At 37.5% G+C, this 23918-nt stretch overlaps 1 protein-coding gene across 5 annotated transcripts in view; it reads right to left on the reverse strand.

Moving 5' to 3' along the window:
* DGKH (diacylglycerol kinase eta) overlaps positions 1–23918 on the reverse strand; it is a 159692-nt gene that overhangs the window by 96163 nt on the left and 39611 nt on the right. Inside the window, exons 2-3 of one of the 5 annotated variants that reach the window (XM_074535467.1) lie at positions 9055–9323; positions 7606–7694 (exon numbers count right to left, since the gene is read on the reverse strand). The exons of 3 other annotated variants lie outside the window; for them this stretch is intronic. In XM_074535467.1, coding sequence (XP_074391568.1) covers positions 7606–7671 — 66 coding nt within the window. In that variant the 5' untranslated portion in view covers positions 7672–7694; positions 9055–9323. Of the gene's footprint in view, positions 1–7605; positions 7846–9054; positions 9324–23918 lie in introns of those variants that run through there. One more of the 5 variants, XM_026793656.2, reaches the window with a different exon arrangement.

Raw genomic sequence — 23918 nt, forward strand, 5'->3', positions numbered from 1 at the left:
ACATTCCAAACCCAGAAAAAAGAAAAGAGACAGAAGAAATTTCTACTGACAGCTTCCCCCAAGGTTTTTAAAATAGCACTTTTAAAACCACTCAATTTTAGTTGCACTGGAAAGAGGTAGAGCTGTAATGACACGTGTCTGTATGACAACAGACTTTCGCAGATGTTGTGAAATTCACACATATACTAGCAAACTGAATTTCTGCCAGTGTAAGCTACATCAGTTGTCTGAAGAATTATAAACCGTACTAGGAAGAAATTTTAACAAACAATACTAGAAAGCTTTTGGTGATAGTTGATAGTTTGTTTAGGTTCCTGATGAAAACATTAATCACACTCTGACTCCTTCCTCACAAACAAGAATTTTCTCATGGGTTTCACAGATCCCAAACCCCTATGCAGATGTACAGGCACTAGCTGAAGATTTCCCTAAGAGCACTTGTCTAATTCTAATCCTTCCCTTGAAGCAATCAAGTCCAAAATGGCTTTTTGAACAGTCAAATTTGACAAATTAAAGTCAAATCAATGGTAAAGAATTATGAGACTGTATACTCCATTGACTTGATAATTATAAATAGCCAGAATGGTTTCAGTTATAAATAGCCTGAAATGGTTTCAATTAGTTTGAGCCAGTATCCAATTTAAAGACCTTCACGTTCCATTTCCGGGAGAACAACTCCAATATCAACTGTCCACAAATCTTTAAGAAAAGCAATGGATTGAATGTGAGAACACTGAAATAAGCCCCATAAAATGCTAGTGCAGACTGTATGCTTCCAAAAAATATACTTATTAAATACAGCAGCAAAAGCAATCCTTGTGCTCAGAAATAATATATCTGTTTTAAAAAATAAACTGACTCAGAGCACAGAGTACCCTAGACCAGCAAACTGAGCACTGATGGATAACCTAGGAATATATTCTTTCAGCTGTGAAAGGTAGATCTGTCTCTCTTGTGGATCAAACAGAAATGGAGGAAGTGATTAGCAAAGCAGCTATCAAACCTCTAATTTCACTGTGTAGATAGAAATGCAAATTTCTAATGGCAGTAAATAGAATATACTGGGTTTTATTTCACACTTAGACATATGACACATCAGTGGAAAAAAATCCTGTTCTCTACATGTTTGATACTATTCACTGGTTGGGCAGTCGTGATTTTGAAACAAGTCTAAAAAACTTAGGCATTTGCAATTGTGCATCTCAGTGTACAGAAATGTTGGAGTTTTTTCTTTAGAAAACAGCTACTGGGATAAACTTTCCAAAATCAAAAGCCCTCCCAGTAGATTCATTTAGGAATCCTGGAATGCCTTTAACACCTTCCAGCACCCCTGTTTCCCATGACTTGTACTGTAGACGCTGAGGAGAAGACAATGCCTCCACCATCAGAGAAGGCAAGGAAGTCATTATTTAGCCTTTGTATGCAGCCTTTGATCTCCTTGTGCTTTACAGTGTGCCAGGTTATTTTCAATGCATCCTGTAATGGATATAAACCAAATTATCACAACTCATAGAGAAAGCACTACTTTTTGCTTATTAGAAGACACAGCTTCATAGTCATGATCTCCAGCAGATGTATTATTCTTACACCTCCCTCTGTGTTTTTCTAACACAGAACACTACCGTGTATTTAAAAAGGAAAGTTAAAAGACCCACAGTTTACCAAAATAAATTATTTTTCATTGCTGGTTCAAAATATTTTATGATCAATTGTTCTAAAAAAGGGACTACTCACATCACAAGACAATTGTGTTTGACAAACTCTAATGGAAGAAAAATTTTGTTACCAAAAAATATCTGAAAACATTATGAGAAGTGTGTGAAGTTTGTAACAGAAACATCATAATTTCAAAAGGAAGTACAGGGGTGATAAAGCCATCAATGTGTAATTTTAGTTCTTGTTTGTGTATAGTTCCATATTCTGGGGCATCTAACGAAACAGGGGTTTGTGCAATTTTTCTGCTCTTTCTTCTTAGTTACCCCAAAAACGTAGACTCCTGCAGTAGTTAATAAAAGCCTTCAAACATGTAGAGAACAGGGGTTTTTTACCACTGATTTGTCATGTGCCTAACTGTGGAATAAAAAAATCAGTATATTCTATTTACTGTCATCAGAAATTTGCATCTCTATCTACACAGTAAAATTAGGGGTTTGACAGCTGCTTTGCTAAATCGCTTCCTCCATTTCTGTTTGATCCACAAGAGAGCTAGATCCACCTTTCACAGCTGAAAGAATATATAGGTTATCCATCTTCCCACTCTTCAAAAGGAATGCTGATTCCAAGGGAAAGGCAGAAGACAACTCGAGGTACATCCCCTCTTGCAGAGGACTTGCATGAAGTTTGCTGAAAGTATTACAGCAAAGACGAGAATAGGATTTAACTACCTTTGAAGAATTATCACTTCCTCAAATTGCTACATTACTTGTAACAAAATATGTAGAACAGCAGGTGCCTAAAACTGCTTCTGCAAATTTCATAAAACTCTGTGCCTACGGGACTACAGGAACCTAAAGACTGATATAAGAGGTTCCTATACATGAAAGTAATATTGCAATGCAAAAGGCACTAAATAACCTGATCCACTAAGCCTTCTCTCATTGCCTTAGAAAACAGAAATATAGATGCAAGTAGTTCCTCTCCTCATGCAAAAACTAACACAGAACCACTCCCTGCTTTACAAACATTTTTTTTCTGATTAGTTCAGCCAGAGCACACCCAAACTGCAGCCACGCTCTCCCCAGCAGCATGACCTCTTACAACCTTCCTGGTAGGCTTATGCAACCAGGAAACCAATAGCAATTCTGTGTAACTTGGCTAATTTCAACCCATCAGGCCATTTTAAATTAAAAACAAATAACCGACCCCTAATTTAGAATCAGCAAGAAAAAATTATTTAGAAAATGAGTACTGAAAAACACACTGAAAATTCCGAAGGCTCTCACACTTCTTCCTGTTTTTTATTCAAAAACACAAAAGTGTTTCAATTCAGTTAATTGCTCCTTTCCAATTGTGAGTTAGGGCATATTAGAACCTTTGCTTTGGATTAGAGCATATTATAACCTTTTAAAAAATGGAAAAGTTTGGATGTAATGTATGCATTTCTGTCACAATTTCAAATTAAACTTTCACCTCATGCTTGCAGTAAGTGTATGCTTTATGACAGAATATTACTTCAATAGATCTTCAGAAATTGTATTTAATTATTTTTACTTCAACTCAACTATATCCTTCATCAGAAGACCATTTAAAAATTCATGTAATACTAGCTTCCTAAGGAAATAGAGACTTTTTGAACATTTACATCCAGACTTAAAGTAAAATTCATACATGGTAAACATGGCAAGTCATTTACAGTGTTGCTGTTCTATGGAAAAAGAAGTTTTCGTATGGACACGTGAGTGTGAGCTGGTGATCACAGGTGATAATGTTTAATTCTTACAGAAATCCTCTATGCTTCAAGTGTTTATCTGCACACAGTGAAATCACATCTCGTCTGTAAGTGACACTGGGAGACAAGACAGGGTTTTTTCCCACAACAAAGGAATATCTTCCCCTTGGGGCACCTGTCTTCATCTGGAATCAGTAGGTTCAAACCACTCAAGAAAAAATCCTAACTGGCAACTGGGACAAAAATCACCACCTGTAGACAACTTCAAGGGAAGCTTGAGGAACCTCCTGGAAATTTGAAAAGTCATGGACAATTTCATGGCAAGGTTAAGGAACTGCACACCACATACATCCTACTGCTGTAAAAAGCAAGGAAACACTGGTTTTGGGAGGGGGTGAGAGGAAAAATCAGAGAAAGAACATTTCTCATTGTATATTATACATATTGATCTCTCTTCAAAATAGGCCGACGAACAGGAGGGGACAGGGAATTTTCTGCACAGTATAAGACAGGGAACATAAAAAGAAAAAGAAAGGACATTGTCTCATTGATTCCACCTAAGTGATCTTGCACAGGAAGAGATAGGATCTCTGGCAAACAGCTAAATTTTACTACATTTTGCTAAAAATAGCAGCTGATCTGAAGCACTGAACAACCGAAAATGAAAATATACTGTTCTTTTAAGTGGAGGTGACTGCAGTCTGGTTTTCTTTCTGTCTCCATCTACTGGTAAGTCATGCTGACAAGTTACACAATTCAGTATTTCAAAACACTGATAAAATGTCTTTAGAATATAATAAGGTGGTATAACTTACATTAAAATCAGCACAATTACAGCTGAAAGTTTAGGGGGGGAAAAGCCCATTAAAAGTTTTGTGTCTTCAACTTCACCCAACATCGCTTCAAGTAGAACAGTCAATGGTGGATGCCTGGAGCTGAAACAAATACACAGTCTCCAAATGGCTCATTTTTATCGCATTCAAGTAATGATTTACTTTAGGGAGAGTAATTAACTTTTTTTTTTTGCCTTAAGAAAAGCTTTCACTTTTGCCATCATCTTTAGTCTGCTCTTATTTTCTCATATAGCTAAAAATGATTCAGAGAAAATCCTCAAGTTTATACACTGAATTATCAAATAATAACAAAACTGAAACTTCTATACACACATACAAAATAATTGTTTGAAGAATGACTATAAAGCACTACTGCTCACTGCTTTACTGTTACTTTAGTACTCAAGAGACAAATAGAAATCCCTGGCTGGTCCCCAAATTGCTCTTTACTCCCACTCAAGCTTTCTAAGATAAAACCTCTGTCATAAACCTGTTCATAAGCAAGCTCCTGATAATGTCAAACTGACCTTAGATTCATTGCATCTGAATTTATCAAGCACCTATTTTTATCATGACTACATTTATAATAGGCATAGCAGGTTATGGGAGGATAATATAGGAGGGGAAAAAGGAAAAATAAATCAATACACTAAACAGATAGACATTACTATAGGTAGGCACTGGAAGAGAGGCCAGCGTGCTCAGAGCTTTCAAGTGAAGGTGCAACTTCTAAGTTACTAAAAATAATATTTTCCTTTGGAAAAATTGATTTTCATTTACAAGCCAGTCATTGAGCTTTGCATCAATCCAATTATTTCTCTTCAAAGTACTGAAAACCAGTAATTATTTGGAAATAGATAGGAAGCTAGGCAATTTTTGTCTAATATAGTAAAATAATTGCAAATAAAAAAATGTAATTTATCAAAATTTATATGATCTATATTCAGCTTCTTGTCAGTTTGTAAGGTGTGGTTCAAACCAAAGAAAATTTCCAAGTAATTTCCAAAGATTTGCACAAGTATACCCTGGCAAATAAAGCCTTATTCAGGACTATGCTCATTGACTTAGCAAAATTAATTACTTTCCTTTTTAACCCATTAATCATCTGGTTTTCATTCTGAAGAAAGCCCAGAGTTTCATCTTCCTTTGTACTGCAACATTAAACCAAGAAAATTGCTAGTGGCAAAATAAACATCATAATGCTTCGTGTAAGGTTTCCAAGATTCTGGTGGGAGCTCTGTACAGAAGTATTTCTGTACTCCGGGTTACGACATTGTGTTATTTAAATATTAATAAAATAGTGATGCAAACCACATTAGAAAAGAAAACAAATCTTTTCAATTAAGTTTATTTTTAGAACAAGTCCTAGGATTCCGAATACAGCAGCATTTTCTGAACACAGTGTTTTTCCCTTAAGATTTCCCACTGGCAAGATTCCATAACCTACTTGGTTCGGTGGTGGGAGGTGAACTTTTGTAGAGAGAACAGGCACCTCAGAACACTTCTAATTGGCCAGCCAACACATTGAATAGCTGCTATAAATGTTGAACACAATTAAAATTGCAATCAAAAGTAAAATTCCGATTTCTTTCATGGCATATAACGCCAAGTTAGAAGGAGTACTTTCAAGAGCGTTTAGTAAGTGAACCTCTGACACATACAACAAAAAATATTAGCTCACTGTATAAGAAAAATGGGACTATGTGCTATACCAAACCTAATTTATTCAGGCGACACGCAATCTGGCCTCAACCAGATTGTATTATCACATCTCTGCATGGAAAAAAAAAATTAAAATATAAAAAGCTGTCATTTTTAGGGGAAAAAATATTTCTTTAAGGTTTCTGGATAATAGCCAGCAGCACAGGGCTATGTCAAGATGATGGAATAACTCAACCTTACATCTCTAAGCATCATGGTCACAGGAAACAGAGGCCAAGGCTGAAATGTGACCCGTTGTGGGAGGATTTAGTTAAGCTCTGAGTTTAAGTGGAGCAATTTCTTTCTCAAAAAAAACCCAAAACAAAACAAAACACCAGTAGTGAAGTGCACAGGTCATACTACATTTGTTTAGTATCCATAAAATATCCACTCCTTATCTCTGTCACATTTCCACAAGGGGGACAATGTGCATGTCTCACGCATATATTCCCTCAAGTGATCAGTTGGAAGTGAGACAAAGCCTTAAACTTCATTACTCAAGAGGAGCAAACATCACCAAGAAAACACAGTCAAATTGTAAAGACTCTACCGTTCATCTCTTAGAAGCAGGATTTTTTCATTCCCATGAAAACACCCACTGCTGATGGACAGCTGGCATTTTAACAGCTGCATTAGTAATGCTTAAAGCTTAATAGCAAGCTTTTCAACAGAGGACCTGGAAGTGTTGTTTGCTTATGCGCACTTACAAATTCAATTAACACAGGATACAGAGAGTAAGAACCCCCCTGCACAGACAGGAGAAAGCGCAGAGTTCATGCCTAGAGTAGGGTTAAAGATGAAGGCTGACAGGCAAGAACCAAGGCAGCTGCCAAAACCTCCACTTCTCCACTTTACAAAAACCATTCCCTCTCTGCAGCTGTGCCACTCCCACTGCCCCGTTAACCGAAGGTGCACACGCGGGTAAGCACGAACAGAACGCGGCTCCGGAAAGGGAATCATAAATACTGTGCTCCCAAAGAATGCACAGCATGTGTAAATACTCCAAAACAAAACCTATCTGTCACTAGTGTTATAGAGAGGTTTCCTAGTGGGCAAAATTCTGACACTGCTAAGAGTCAAACAGGCAAAATGCCCAAGGTAAAGTGAAAAAAGGAAAAATTAAAAAAAAATTTATCTCCCTCTCAAATGCCTAAGCACATCTCAAGTCTATTTAATGCTCATGATTCACATGGTCACGTTTCTGATTACACTGATGTGCTACAGTTTCCATTCTCAAGTGATAAACTGGAGAAGTTATTGGTCCTTCTTATACTGTCCTGGAAAATCCAAGCATGAAAAAAGGTACAACAGGACCTATTGTAAACATTTCAGTGTTTAATATGAACTTTTCATTTTTTAATAAAAATGAAAGCAGCAAAAAAGGAGTTGAATTTTTTACACAAATTTCTTCAATAAAAACATATACAGATAAAAGTAATATTTAACAAAACAGAGCATAACAATCAGGCACATCCCTGAGGACACTTCTTCCAGACATTCTAGCTGTCCCATACAGACAGATCTGGAAACATTAATGCAGTGAATTGCCACAGCATTTTGCAAGAAGCAAAATCCCATTCAGCAAAGATTGAAGATGGGGATAAATGTCAAAAATAATCATAAGAAAAGCGAGCTTTTGTTCATTAGAAACTACATATTAGCAGCAGTATTCAGGCTACATACCTTACATGCATAAATCTCTCTAAGGGGGAGGAAAATAGCAACAGGCATGATACTGGATTTCATCATAGGTCTGGAAGGTAAGTGAACAACTAAAAAACATGGGGACATAGAGAAAGAAGGAAAATTAATAACCTCTCCAAAAAAGTCTCTAAAGCAATGTTCATATAATAACACTACTGACAGTCCAAGGCTAGAACACACAGTAAGACAAACCTCATGTACATATGCTTCCTAAATATGAAACATTTGAATAAAACTGCTGACTTTCAGCCATTAACATAACTTTAAGACATCCATGTAATAATTTTCCATGTAGTAAAACCACAGAAAATATAACCAAGAGAACCTGAATTTTATACAAGTTTTCATCCTACACATGAGTAACAGCCTCAGATATGTTATCAAAATTAAAATAAATAATACAGAAGGATGCAAATGTTTGCACTGCCAGCCATCCCAATGATGTCTGATTGTTCATCACAGCACAATAGCAATTAATGGGGACAAGTGAAATTGAGGGCTTTCTGACAAATCAGGGAATCACACTGGAGGCTATGTTCCAAAGTTATTTGTTTATTGTGCTTTTCTACAATGCTTTATGCATCTACAGAAGCAAAAGAGGTAAAAAGAATAGACTTCTACAGTAATTGAAATTACTGTAGTATATATATATATATATATACACTACAGTAGTAGCATATATATACTATAATATATAGTAGTATACCTGCTACTTTAAAATATCTCTAAGTACCACAACTGATGCAGGTACTGGTTTTGCACTTTTGAAAGTACAACCACACCAATCAGCACTGAAGATAAATAAGGAGCACATCCTTAAAGCTTTCAAATCCTCTAATCCTGTGTACCAAACACTTCTAAAATCTATGCTCATTAAAACACATCGTCCAACACAAGTTTTAAGAAGTTTAAGAGTCTGCTCTCCTTATGTCCACCAAGCATGACGGGGGACATAGAGAAGCAAACTTTCTTACATACACTGTGCCTTTGGGTGAAAAAGTACTCAAAAAGTGAAAGATTTTCTCTCAAGAAAACCAAAACCAAACAAGAGCATGATCCTGATAGCTGACAAATGTCCTCCATAGACATTACACCTGGTGGAATAAGAAGTCAGTTTTTCTAGCTTGGGACAAAATAGGTTCTATTTAAGGTCCCAAAACATGACTGAATAAAACCCCTCACCACCTGGTTCTTCAGACTCCTCAGCTTCCAAATAGTAAAGTACTGTATAGGAGGCTAAAGCTCTGATTCTACAAGTGCCCACATTGGGCCACATCTGCCTGGTCCACATACACACATAAAAACAGGCACAGGATTTCCAAAATATCCCAGAAGTGTCTGATCTGGTAGGTGTTGTCAGCATGAACATGCACAAAACCTACAACCATACCCCCAGGAAAGCACAGAAGAGCCATCACAATCACTTACATTGAGGGACATACAGAAGCACTGACGGTCTAGTAGGTCACAGTTTAATGTGTCCCATGATGCAAGAAACCCATGATTGCACTCCATTCTTCAGCTGCATGTCCCTTTTGAAGGGAGGAACTTCACTAGAAACTGTTTAGTCATGAAGCAGCTGCCTACAGCAAAGCTGAAGGTGCGCCACTTAGTAAAAAATGCTTAGCAACGTCCAAAGGGCTTGTGAAAAATCAGCAAGACTCCATGAATCAACAGACACTTTCCCAGAAAGCATTCTATCAAAAAAAAAAAAAAAACCCACAGTTTTACTTCCAGAATTAAATAAAAAATACAGTTTTATAGATGTATTGAAACCACAAAACCTTGTGAATTACCATACCAGCTTTACATCTGCACATTTTGAGTTTCCTGTCGCTAAGTTGTTCTTACACTGTCAACATGCCACTTACCTTAAAATAACCACCAGTACGCAAAAATAACTTAGTTTTGAATGTGTAATGCTACATTTGACACTCATTCGTCAATTAATAATCTGGTTTTAGCAAATGAGTTTATGACTCCTCAAGTCTCTTTTAATCTCTACTTTGGGTGCTGAAATCTTTCTTTATTTAAAATGAACTATGGCAAAAAAAAATCTCCATAACCCCCTTTTACCAGTTTAACACTCTATTGTCTAGGCTGCAGACAATCCCAAATAGACGCTGCCCTGAGTAACTGAGCTATTTAATCCCAATGAGAAGATTACATCTGCTTAAGGCACAACAAAAGCACATGACACCCTGTGTTATGCATCCGGATACTGCTGTCATGAACAGGGAAGCAATTCTAAGTATAGCTGCCAAATTCCTCTTTTTTCCAGCAGGAACTCCTAACTGGAAACACAGCTTCTTCCTTTTCTGCATTGACACAGCACTCCCAAAGGCAGACACAGCAATCTGTTATGCCCAGATTGTATTCAAGGTCCTCTCCAAGTTAACAGCAAAAATTCCTTTGTTTTTAATGGAAGGAGGAAGGCTGGGTTCCCAAAGAATTCACAGTTCAGCTTCCCTTTCAAGTACCTTTTTATCCCAGGACATACACAACATCCTATTTCATCTTCCCACATTCCTATTCTGAGCTCAAGTGTATGAACAGAAAAATCTCCATTTCTGCATTACCCACTTAGATGCAAATCTGGGAGCACTCCAGAACCTCATGTTAACTCAGACACGCATGAAGAATTAACCATCTGTGTTACTCCATCTGTTGCCTACTGTACTTTAGACTAGTCCAGAACAGCTTACCACATCTCACTTTCTTACTGTGACCTAAACTCAGAATGTTGGGGGTTTTACTTACAAAAAACAATGCAACAGACTAAATTCATATGGTTTTCTGTGTTAGGAACAGCTGTTTCAGACAATGCTGCAAACAGATTATCTTTGGCAAGTTACTGGTTGGCAAATTGTGTTTGTTAAATTGTTTGTAGTCTGAAAGAATCAAATAAAAAGGAAGTTTCACGCAGTAGACAAATAAAGAAACATAAAAGTAACTGTATTTCAAAAAATCCCTTCTTTTTTAATTATTTCTTTAAATAGAGATGGAGACAATAGACCTAATATACTGCATATTTAAAAGCAGCTTATATGTATAAACTCTTAAAAATTAAAATATCTATCTTCTGAAATATATTTCTCAAACTTTCTTCTAAATGACAAGCAATCAATGCCAAAATGTCAATCATAAATAATTAGGAAACAAAATTACTGTTATATTTTTATTTCATTAACATTTCTGTCAGTGATACCATTTAGGACTGTGACATCTTGGCTTTCACTTGTGTTGTAGATAATAAAATGCTCACATATTTATTAAAAGCTATTCTCAGTAGAATCAGATCTGATCCAAGAAAATAAGAATGTCAAAAGTTGTTATTCTGTGGCATTTGGTCCTAAGAAAAAAAATTTCAAAAAGAGACTGCAAATAATGTCTATATTCTGCACCTGTTTTTCTTAGCTTGCCTTTGTCACAGTATTTCTAAAAATAACACCTCACATCTCTTCTGAATGCTCACATGTACAACTGTGTTTGAGTCAATTTAGCGGCTTCACTGGCTCTTTGATAATGTCACCTCACAAATGAGGAACCTGAAACAAAGAGTGGATGGAAACCATTTATACATTGCCCAATTTTATGTCAAAACTGAAAGTAAATTAATGGCTACAGCCTTCTTATGTAGTATAAATAGTACTGAAAAATTACGAATTTTACAAAACTGTGTAAGGAGCCTGTAAAGACCAGGGTGGCAAAGGCATGACTTGTGATTCAAGAACAGGAACTCAGGCCCCATCTGCAACAGGCTTCTTGATGATTGCCTTAAGTAACTTCTCACTTCTCTTTTATACCTTCATTTCAGAGTTAAAAATAGCAAAAATACTTTTTTATTCATAGAACAGGGGAAAGATAAATTTAGTTATTTTGATGATTCATTCAGATACAGTAGCCATGGGAGACATTCTAATATCCAGAATTTAAGACAGGCAGCTGTTATTGGCAGAAGCTTCAAATAATTTTTATGCAATATAAATATATACTGCAGTCTATTGCACATTTAGAAGGGAACCATCTATTTTTTTTAAGAACATTCACACCAGCTGAGAAGTGAAAAGACTGCATAGCATGATGAATTTAACACAGCATTAAATAGTATCTTGTCCTATTAAATGTTTTTAATATATCTTCCTAAATCATTTAAGAAGGTTGTTTTATACTTCTGTGTTCTGGAAATCAGTTCAGCCTGCACATATGACAACAGCTTCTTAATTTACTACATAGCCTACCCATGTGGGAGCATTGCTTTTCTTCACACAAGGGAGAAAGTATAATTGTAATCAGAGACTTTCAAGAGTACAATACACAGTTTCTTTCTAAATACAGAACCTTTCTGTTTGTGTTTAAAAAATTTTACACAAAGCAGACAATTTTCACCTGAACTGTTTAGATGAAGAGCACAATTTTAGCTGCAGGACCTCCAGAAAGAATGTTTTAAGACTGTTTAGATTAATACCTGCAAAGTTGTTCAAATCTAAACAGAAATCAAAAATTATAACAAGGATAGACAATGTAACAGAGGTAATATATGGAACAAAGCTCAGATACACAGAATCTCAGAGTTTTAATCCAAAGCAAAGCATCAAATAAAGTACCTGATTTAGGGATGTTCCCTGTAGTACCTACATCTTAAATTAAAGGGCTACCTACACTTCAAAAGTGCAATCACTCAAGTTAACTTACAGTGCAGTCATCTGAATTTACAGGGGGTTTACTATTAAACACTTGTATTTTTACATGTTGTTATAATGATTTTAAAAGTGTATTTTTGCACAGAAGCACCTTCACCAACAACTTCAGTAAAGCAAGTATTTATGTCTACATGTCCTCAAGAAATGATTGGCTATTTGTCATGTCCTCCAACTATTAGCTTTGATGTTTGTCTCACTAGCGGGACAGCTCCAGCTTTTTACCTGAATATGAATATTATAAAAGCTAGAGTGTTTGTGCACTGTATTAGGTCACCATGAACCCAACATCAGCTAGAATTGTCCAGAAGAGAGGACTGAGAATGTGGGGGAAACAGCCCTGCAAACACATCCAGGTCAGTGAAGAAGCAGAAGGAGGAGGTGCCCGAGGCACTGGAGCAGAGATTCCCCTGCAGCCCCTGGTGCAGCCCATGCTGAGGCAGCGCTGCCCCTGCAGCCCATGGGGGTCCCAGGGGGAGCACAGATCCACCTGCAGCCCGCAGAGGAGCCCACACCAGAGCGGGTGGATTCAGTGAGAAACCCACACTGGTGCAGGCTCCAGGCAGGACCTGTGGCCTCATTGAGAGAGGAGCCCATGGTGGAGCAGGTTTCCTGGCAACACTTGCGACCCCATGGAAGACCTATGCTGGAGCACTCTCTTCCTAAAGGACTGTCTCCTGTGCAAGCAGGAGCAGTTCTGAGGAACTCTATAAATTCACATCAAGCTTTCTAACACTGCACAATGCACACACCAGTGTAGGCAGTGTTGCCATAAGGCTTCACACACAAGCAAAGCAAGATATTTCCTGGCAAAGGATCTAAGAAAGAGTCCCTTTCACTCTCAAAATGTTCATTAAACAGCTTATTATGCTACCCATCTTTCAGCCTTGGATTCCTTGCTCTCAGAAAAATCTTAAAAAAAGAACAAAAGAAAAAAAACCAGAATGCATACAGGAAAAGGCAGATTAGAGTGTGGCCATGAAATACCTTAATTCACTTTTCAGTTTTGCAGATGCACATTGCATTCTAATTCCTCAACGAAGCTGCAGCACCTTTCTCTCACCCATGTGTCCTCACCAAAAGGCTACAGAAGTACAACTTTGTCACTTCAAAGGAAATCCAAACCATTCAAAAATTTCACCTTGAGATTCCTTCCCAGGAAGACATGCTGATGGTGCTAACAGAATTGGAATGCTCAGCTTTAATATCCTAACAGTTAAACTTTCCATGTTGTACTCCAGCTTGTGACCAGGAAAGAAAAGTATCCTTTGATAACAATGCAGACTTCCTCAATACAGTAGCTCTGAATTTCCACCTATCAACATTAGGTGGAAATTCAGGTCAGCTATTCATCAGAAGCACACGGAAAGTAAATTAGACATGTCAAGGTGAAAAGTTTCATGCTCCTTGTCTCCCTCAAAGCTCTAATGGGTAGCCTGTTCCTGTATTTCTAAGGCATGATCAGGTTTCTGGGAAAGTGTTTCTTGTATCTGAGAAAGTCATCTCACATTTTCAGGACTACCTACTCACTAAGAGTAAAAGAACTCCAAGGCAGCATCTACTGATGAACTGCAAATTCTCTGCCAGTCCCCTGCTGCTCTGGTTCTGACTGCACAAATCTCACAGCAGCCCGGTTAAAGTCAGCACTGAGGAGACTTCTGGCAACTTTTCAGCCCTGATGGCTTTTTACCCACTCTAGGGTTTTCTCTACCAGCCAACCTATGATGTCTTGAGCATAGATCAAAATTTTCAAAAGGTGATGTCTCATTTAAAGTGCAAAGTAAACCCTAATCTGGATCTTGCCAAGGATGCATACTAGTTTAAAATGCAGATATTCTGTTCATATCAGTATTTTTACGAAGATAAAATAAAATTAACCAAATTTAAACTTAATTGAGCACAGGATTACTCAAGTTCAACTATACTGTTTTGAAATGCTGCTTTGTATTAATCTGTACAAGTTGTCTACAAGTCCAGACATTGGGACTTTAGACTTTTGTGATTTTGTGATTTTTTTCTTTTATTTTTTTTAATTTGAGCCCAAAAGCTAAAAGAAATTGGGTATCAGATTTTGCTTTCCTGAAGTTGTATTGAAAAAAAATTATGAGTCATGGGATAATGATTTTAAATTACAAAAGGATAGATTTAGATTAGACATAAAGAAGGTATTTTTTACAGTGAGGGTGATGAGACACTGCTACATGTTTCCCATAGGAGCTGTGGATGCCCCATCCCTGTAAGCACTTGATGTCAGGTTGGATGGGATTTTGAGCAACCTGCTCTAGTGAGAGGTGTCCCTGCTTTTTGCAGGGGGGTTGGAATTAGGTGATCTTTAGATGGTCCCTTCCAATTCAAACCAAACTCTGTGGCTATACAATTCTCCTAAAACTGGTTCAAGACCTAACTAACTTGACACATACAATGGAAGGTACAGACTACATAGAGAGAGATGAAGACATCAATCAGAGTGAGAAAGAAAAGGTAAAATTATTGCATTTGAAAACCCATTCCAAAGGTCCCCAAGAAATTTTTTGTAAAATGTTTCTGCATTCACTGGTTATTTCAAAGACTGAGGAAAAGAGGGGTAAGTCCAAAATTGATGTTTTCCTCTTAAAAGCATTGTCAAATGTTCTTCAAATTCAAGTAGAAAGTTGAACTACTTTTCAACAAAATAAATGGTTCCATAGAATAAAACATTAATGCAAACAACATAAGAACATTTACCATTAGCTGACCAATCTGTAAAATATCATATTAAAAAACCTATCAACTCAAGGAGTGACAAAACTTCTTTCCATACTACATTTTAATCAAAATACAAGGCTTATTTGCATTTGGAACATGGAGTATGGACTGGACATCACCACATTTCTTACATACTACAGACTGTCACATGACATGTTTCAAGCATTGTACAACCACCGCATTAAAGCTGAATACAAAATAGGATGGGGCTATGTGGTGAAGCTTTCATGTTGTAGTCCAGGCATAGTCATCCCAGGTCTATGAAAAAGGCATAACAACCTTCCAGAAGAATTCACATAGCACCCAGCTGGACAGGGATCAATTCTGTGTTGTGGCCATTGCTGGTCACCACTCTTAATACGAGAAGGGCTTTTACAGCCTTTCAGCAGTTCTTTCCCATCGCACGAGTTGTGATACAAAGACACTAGCACAAGATGGTCACAAAACCATCCCAGATTCTGAATGCCCAAAGACCGCCATCACAGAGACTGATGTCTCAGAAGAAATCAAGCTCCTATGAAGTGCACCAAGTTGAGTACTGACCCACAAAAGGGGAAAACAAAGAAGAAACAGGCATTACTAGTTAAACATAAAATCTAATCCAGAATAATATAAGAAATTAACAGGGGCCCCTTTGTATATGTCATTTGTCAAAACTTTAAAATCTCAAGACTTTGTTAGAATCCACCAGCATCCCTGATATAACAAACCTTCATTCCCAAACCTGCACCTAGTAAGGCAGCTATGACAAAGTCAGGCTTAAACTTTACTACTAACAGCTCCAGCTTGCCATGCAAGGGTGGACAACTGAAAAGGCCTATTGAGTATCCACACATTGATGCAATCAAGAAAATCATGTTGAACTGTGGTAATTTCTGTGGTCAGCACTATCAAGGTGAAATCAATTAAGACCTTACATATATATATATACACTATGAGCTTGAAGTCCGTTGTTTCAAACTCAATTAAGCTACGAGTATCTCCCTTTTCAAATATTTGTCTGACATTGCCCTTTACTCATATTATTCTGAGGAAAAATTTCTTTTAGTTAATATTTATCCTGGCTAAAAATAAACGAGCACTTAATTCTCAGCTGTTTCAAGCTCTAATTAAAACCAGTTCCACAGCCAGACACAGACACTATTCTGAGAAGAAACAGCCTCAAGTAACACAATGTTCATTGTTAAAGAAAGTGGTTCATAAGCAATTATATCTTGTCAGCTCTAACAGTTAATCTAACCTCTTCAATGACACCCAGTTATTTTCACACTCAACATCCTGCCACGACCCAGTAATTACGGCCTGTACTTGCTATCTCCGCTGACACTGACTTGCAGACTACAGAGACATAGGCAAATGAGCTTATAACCTTAACATAACCAAAGAACACTAAAGAGGTTATTTTTTGCAGCATGACATTTATTCCTGAAATTGTTTGGCCATTAAACAACAATCATTTCATCATTTAATCTAATTCTAACCAAGACTCTGCTTCAAATGGAAAGCTTTTCCACCGGATTTTTTTTTCCTATTTGCAGCAAGTCATTAAAACAAAATTAATACATGGTAAAAACACTGCAGTGAAGGAAAAAAAAAAAAAAAAAAAGCCCCAACCCTGTAGATCTTATTTTGCTTCAGGGAGATAAAGATTTCTCATGCTGGAGAAGGGAGAGAAGGGAAAATTAAAGCTGCCAAGCAGTGGCTGCAGAAGACTCCAAACTCTTTCACTCACCTTCCCAAAAATAAGTGGCAAAAGACATCAGTTCTTCATGTTTGCTTGCAATATGACACAATTCATGACAGAACATCAGCAATAACCTTGAAAAGTCAGGGAAATGCTTCTCAGGGAGACCAAGGAGAAAAACATCATCCTTGTTGGTAAAAAGAGGGGTAAAGAAAGAGCCAAAGAATAATGGTCAAATTATTTTTCTTACTAAAATACAGAAGAATATAATACCGATGAGTACAGAAAAGCAACACGTTCTAAAACATTTTGACAATCTCTCATGACATGCTCATCACAAGACGTTAGTCTTATATGGTTGTAAAAATGTCTGGGAAACTTTGCTTGGGAAATATATAAATGGAAACATGACTTTTTAAAAAGCAATATGGGCTACTTACAGATTCTAAGAATTTGAAGGTCATAACTGAAAAATGGGCTCTCACAATAGCCAGTACCAGCAGGTATCTGAACAGATATTTCAATTAAATTTTGAAATTTCAACAGCACATATAAGCGAAATACACTACAGGGTGTTTGCCTGAGAACACAAGGTATAAGCTGTGCCTGCAGAGACTGCAAAAAATTTTAAGGATTTTAAGCACTAAATGAAGGAACTGAAGAGCTGGCATCATCCTCTTTACCTACTATGTACAACTGATTGTTAAGAGGCAGAAACTTATTGCATCACATCAGCAAAATTTGGTATCTCCCCTGTGATCTAAATTATTTTTTTTGGAGTCTTCTCCTATTGGCAGATAACAAGCAAAGCCACAATGCAGCAAGATTTTTAAATGAATGATAGTTTGAGTAGTTACTCAAGTCAGAAATAGAAGGAGTGCTACTTTGCACTTAACGCCTGGTCCTACAATTTTGCCAGAGTAGGGTACATCTTTGGAAAGCTGTGCTTTAGTTTCTTGACAAAGTTTCACGTATGTACGTCATGTATAACCAGTTTAACACACGTGACTGAGATCTAAAGAAGTCTAAAGCCTGTACCCTAGATCACATTAAGTACCAAAAGAATTTTCTGTTCTCACGAAGCAGATCTTCCTGACCTCTTTGGTCAGAAAACCAAATAATTTTCTTCTAAAAGACCTGAGAAATTAGAATACAGTCTACCCAATAGATTACAGTACTTAAATTTTGCTGATGCAGACATCTGCACAAGGGGGTCAAGTGTTTAAGGAAAGGAAGAAAATGCACAATATTGCTAAACAAAATTAAGCTTTAAGACATCATCCTAATCACAAACATGTATCATTAATACACTTGTAGGTTTTTTTCTGTGGCTCAGTGATTCTATCAAAGTTTTCATTCAAAAGGGCCATTTCTCTTGATTACCAAACAACAAAATTAAAACTTTTCTATCCCATCTTTCATTTTCCTTTCCCATATCCACACTCTGTAGTTTGTCAACTACCCTACTACCCTTCAGTGCCCAAATTTCTACTGAAAGGAAATTCTAACTCAGCCAAAAACTGAAAGAATTTTAATCACAGGTCATTATATGACAACCATTAAAGGGAGAGACATTAATTGCTCTCTCACTTCCTTTTATAATGAACATGTCTTCTAATGTTCAGTTAGAGTGCCACAGACAAGGGCATATCCAAAGAATCAAAATCTGTTTTAATTCAGATTCAAATTTATTTACCCTTTCCGAAAAAGAAAAAGAAAAAGAAAAAGAAAAAGAAAAAGAAAAAGAAAAAGAAAAAGAAAAAGAAAAAGAAAAAGAAAAAGAAAAAGAAAAAAGAAAAAAGAAAAAAGAAAATTCACCAAGGAAATTAAGAGGCATGAAATAATTGTTCTCTCCCCTCTGCATCTTCAGGCATACGGTAATTCTTATTATACAGTAAGTAACCAAATTCCAAGAGGTTTATAAACAAATTTAGTCTAGTCAAACAATAAATGGTGGTTCAGCAACTGAACAGGTTTGGATATCCACGTGCAGCTTGGAGAACTGCCTCACAAAACAATTCTTCAATTCTTCAGAGGGCATTGTCCCAAGCACAGACATTTCACTGGGAGACGAGAAAGTGATTAAATCAAGTAATTAATTATCTTCTCTCTTCCACGGAAATTTTCTTTCACTAAGCAAAACACTTCTTTTCTAAGAATTAACTAAATACAGAGAAGAAGAGCAGGATCAATTCTACAATACAGTGTACACTCTGGAAAATCCTGATTACCAGCCCCATTCTCCATGAAACAGAGTGAGGTCATGAGTTTATAACAGGAAGCTGCTTATCCCTATTAGGAGAAGACTGCCTAAAACAGGTAATGTGCTCTTTGCAAAATAAGCAGAAGCTAAAAAGTCTGTTTAAGGAAGACTTTGGTAGATGTACTTTCCCTTCATTCCTAGAGCTCTCTAGGAACTTAACAACAACAACAACAAAAAAAAACCACCAAAACATGTGAGTGGAGAGAGTTGATCTATAAATAGAATTTTTTCCTACCAAAATCATTACTAGAATTTCTTGGTAGAGAGCTTTAGCTCAAAGAATCGTGAGAGAAATTTTGATACAATCCCTTTGCAGCCTGCAAAATATCTACTTCTATCCACAACACCAAAAACAAATAGAGAAGCTATCTCCTAAAGTAAGACAGGCCAGCAGAGACATTTAATTATACTCTGTAGTACTTTACTATTTACACAAAACAATTTTAAAAAAATCCACTCCCACTTTTCTTACAGGAAATTAAAAGCCCCTATTATACAATCAGCAGTAGCAACACAAATGTTACTATTTGGACCATGAGAAGCATTTTACAATTATAAGGTAAAGAGAAGCAAAGAAACAAGTATCTATACTGGCTCTATCTTTATTTCAAAAGTATTATCACATTACATTCACTGAACAATTTTTTAAGTGACAAAGTCAAGCACAAAGAACCTAACTAAATCAGAAGAGTTTTGCTGAGCAGTTGTTACTTAGCTCTGTAAATGCCAGAAGTATTTTTACATATCTATAATTACAAAATGATACACTATTTCTTTCCACTGAAGCCTCAGGTCCTGGCAGGTGAGACAGTGAGAAGAATATAAGTTGCTCAAAGAGAAAGAAAATTATTTATTTTTTTTATTCTGATCATTTGGGGATGCCACACCACCCAGTCTTCCTGTTGGCCTTTTAAGAAGACACTTTTCATCATCACATCATTCAAGCATCAGTGAATGTTATCTTCTTATCTGCCCTGTGCAATAAGAACATAATTTCCCCCTCGTATAAGTAAGGGCAGTGAATCACTGATGGAGCTGGGGACAAAACTTCAAAACTTGTCTCCAGTCAGAATTTTACAGACTACTCATTCCTGTAGTTCACAGATGGACATATCATGTAAAGTTCCCATGTACCTCAGGAGAAATGGTGAGAGTCCAATTTTGCCATAAATAACTTCCAAAATGCAGACAACTTGCAATTTTAGTGGCCATCCATGCTGAAGTTGTTTAAATCAATCCTCTAAAGAGGAAGCGAGGCTCATACACAGCTTCCTTTGTATATCACTCATCTCATTCACAAGATCAGCTTTCCTATCTTTGTAATCTCTGGCTTCCCTACAGACATGGTGAGACATAGCATTTTCAGACTACAGCCCCAGCACCTTGCTTTCACTCTTATCAAACGTTTGGTGTCCTGTCCATCTGTTAACCATGTATTGTAAAATAAAATAAATAAAAAGCCCTGCCCTTCTTGAAGAAGTGATACAACTTTCTTCTTACAAGTGATACCATTTCCTCCCCCCTTCCCAGTAAAGCACTGTACACTGCTGACAGAAGGTGTGGGACCAGATTTTGATAAGAATATTTGTGCTCAGGCAGTGTTTTGACAAGCTGCCAAAATTCTGCAGACAACAAAAGCAACAAGAGAAAAAGAGTGTCTATTTTCAATCTTTTGTAACTTACCTAAAAAAAAAAACACTCTAGGATTTCAAGCAACAAAGAAAAAGTACTTTTTTTTGGCTTTGCAATTATCTCTGCTGATTTCCAAAGGCTTGCAGTAAATAATAGACTTAATAGAGATACAAAAATCTTCCGTAATGAAAAGTGTTAGACAACCTACACAAGAATAAAAGGACATCAACTACAGACTCTTGATGCCCTTAAAAATAATTAAAAGTGTATTTCATCAGACAGTAGCAGTCTGAATTCAAGCATTAGCTGTGGGCCACATAATGTACAAATCCCAAATTCACCTCAGTGAAATGATACTTCCACATCTGAGCAATGTTGACCTCATTTCTTCCCTTCCCATCTCATACTGTTCCTGGTCTATCAAACACATGCAATTAAAATAAAGTCGTCTGAGGCTGTATAATTTCTTGTACATGGTTGACTTTTCCTGTGTGCTCAAAGATAAGGCAGGGAAAGCAGAGGGAGCCAGCTATGAGAGAGAGACAATCTCGGCATTGGTAGCTACTGAAAGTGCACCCGCTGCCACCAAGAATCAGCAAAATGTTGATCCCAAGTGTTAAACTACAAAGAAAACTGCACAAAGACATCTCTATGGAGGTTTCTATGGAAAATATTCTACAATGCAGCTTCAAACAGCTTGGCAGGGGGAGCAGAGGGAGGGAGAGGGGGAAGGCAGGGAGATGTCACACAGTCCAAGACTCCAAACTTCATGCAACATGTGACACTGAAATCTTCTTGTTCTTGTGCCCAAAATATTAAACACAGTGAGAAAGCAGCACCCTTTCTTCACCAGAAAATGTGGACTATAGAAGATGATGATTAATTGTTTCAAAAATGCATATGACTGACTTTTCAGTAATCCTATCAAATCATCCTCTTAACATTACAAAACATCCACACAGAACCATTCTTCTTCAAAACTTTCAATATTTAAATGTTTTCAACAGATTTGATTTGGCTCTGAATCGTAGGGAATTCATGACTCTGAAATGTCAATATACTATTAGACTGTCCTAAGAGACAGCACTGTTGCTAACAACTCAAGAGGGGTTTGTGTTCCTCTGCACATCCAGTCATATCATGGGGCAGGGACAAAATGCACATCTTTAGCCTAGAAACTACTCTTGAAATTCAATCACTTTCCCCCCATGTCTGATCAGCTACTAGAATTAAACTTATTTTGCTAAGCATAGACAGAAAGCAGTCTCTGATATAGCCATGATTTGGTCTATTAAAGTCTTTGAGAACTACAATCCAAAGTCTCAGCTGTCCCTAAAATTAAGTTTGGGATCTTGACTATCCAATTGAATAGGACAAGGGAGAAATGGCTTTAAACAGGAAGAGAATAGGTTGAGATTAGATATGAGGAAAATATTCTTTACTGGGATGGTGGTGAGGCACTGGAACAGGTTGCTCAGAGAAGCTACTGATATGCCATTCCTGGAAGTGTTGAATTCCAGGTTGGAAGGGGCCTTAGACAATCTGGCCCATGGCAGGAGGGTTGGAATCAGATGATCTCTAAGGTCCCTTTGAGCACACACCATTCTATGATTCCATGCAACAGGAATTGGAGAGCACAGAAGCGACATAGCTGGACACAGACACAATGTGGATATGGAGAAATGCTACACAGCTATTCCCCCTATGGCAATCAGTGGCCCACATGTAATGACAGGGACAATAAAAGGGGACTAGTATGTCCATTATCTCTCTCATAAATATTCTCCAGCAGTGGTATGGGAAAGAAAATCTATCAAATACTATGCAAGAGGAAATCACCTCTCATTTTTCACATCAAGCACAGAAATAATTTAGTCAATATAATAGTCAGTCACAAAAGAGACACGGTCTCTTTCTCTAGACTAACACACCCAAGAAAAAAAGGTAGCTGATGTTTAAGTGTGCTTTCAACATATACTGAAGAGTACATCTGAATCCTCTTTTGGAAGGATGGATGAACTCTACTAGCATGACAAAGATGGAAAATGTTATTTCACCCACTGTCATCACTTCATTAGATTTCTCCCTATTGTTGAAAGATATGAAACTTTTTCCTCTAATGAGTTTTATTTGTGAGTCATTAGGCTGCTTCCTTTGCAACTCAGAATTCTACCTGCAGTTGTACCACAGGCCTGACTTGAAAGAATATGATAAAGATCATAGACTGGAGTGGGTTGGTGTCCCGTCTCAGCTGTTCTAATGGCCCGGTAAGGCTCTGGATGGCCTTGAAGTAGCCCGCGCTCCAAAGGACGAAAGGAGTCTTCAGGTTTTTCAATTCTTCAGAGTTGTTTATTAATTCTTATCTACAATATTTTCTCCCAGCCCGACAGAGGCACAGCAAGCCAGCCATGAGCACACTGACTGCTCTTGGGGCGGTCGCTTATTTTTATACCAAAAACTACGTGTAAAATATTTACCTTTTCTCCTCAATACCTTTCACCCTTATTGACAAGTGCACATTCAGTAAGAACCAATCTCAAAGTGCCACCATCACCATCACCATCAAAGATGGATGACAAGAAGAAGGAGGACAGGACACGCCCTAATTCCTCCATCTTGTCTCCTAGAACCCCCCATACCGAGATTCCAAAACCTGTGTTTCCACACTATAATTAATCTATCCCTTCACCACTTATCCGCGTGTGATCCTCCCATCCTCATACAGGTGTTGCGTCCTGTGCAGGATCAAAGTCTAGCCACCAAACACTTCTGGCAACGTTCCAGGGCTTCTGAGGCCCCCAGGGGTTGTCTCAGTGACTCTGCACATCAGGAATGATGTGCTGAGTTCCCACAGGTTGGAGGGGACTTGAAAGACCATTTAAAGTTATAATCCCACTGCTATGGGCAGGAACACCTTCCACTAGATTGAGTTGCTCTAAATCCCATTCAATCTGGCCTTGAATACTTACAGTGATGGGGCATCCACAATTTTTCTGGACAACCTGCACCAGTGCTTCCCCATCCACTTTTCTTTCTAACATCTAATCCAAACCTGCCCTCTTACCATTTAAAACCATTGCCTCTTGTCCTGTCACTCTCTGCCTCTATAAAAAGTCCCTCTCTCTCCATTTTATAAGCCCCCTTAAGGTACTGTAAAGCTGCAATAAAGTCTCCCTGGAGTCTTCTCCATGCTGAACAACCTCAGCTCTCACAGCCTGCTCTGTTGTAGGGAAGGTTTTCCATCTTCATGGCCCTCTTCTGGACCCAC

This window comes from Zonotrichia albicollis, chromosome 2, assembly GCF_047830755.1.
Source record: "Zonotrichia albicollis isolate bZonAlb1 chromosome 2, bZonAlb1.hap1, whole genome shotgun sequence".
In the NCBI taxonomy this organism is placed as follows: domain Eukaryota; kingdom Metazoa; phylum Chordata; class Aves; order Passeriformes; family Passerellidae; genus Zonotrichia; species Zonotrichia albicollis.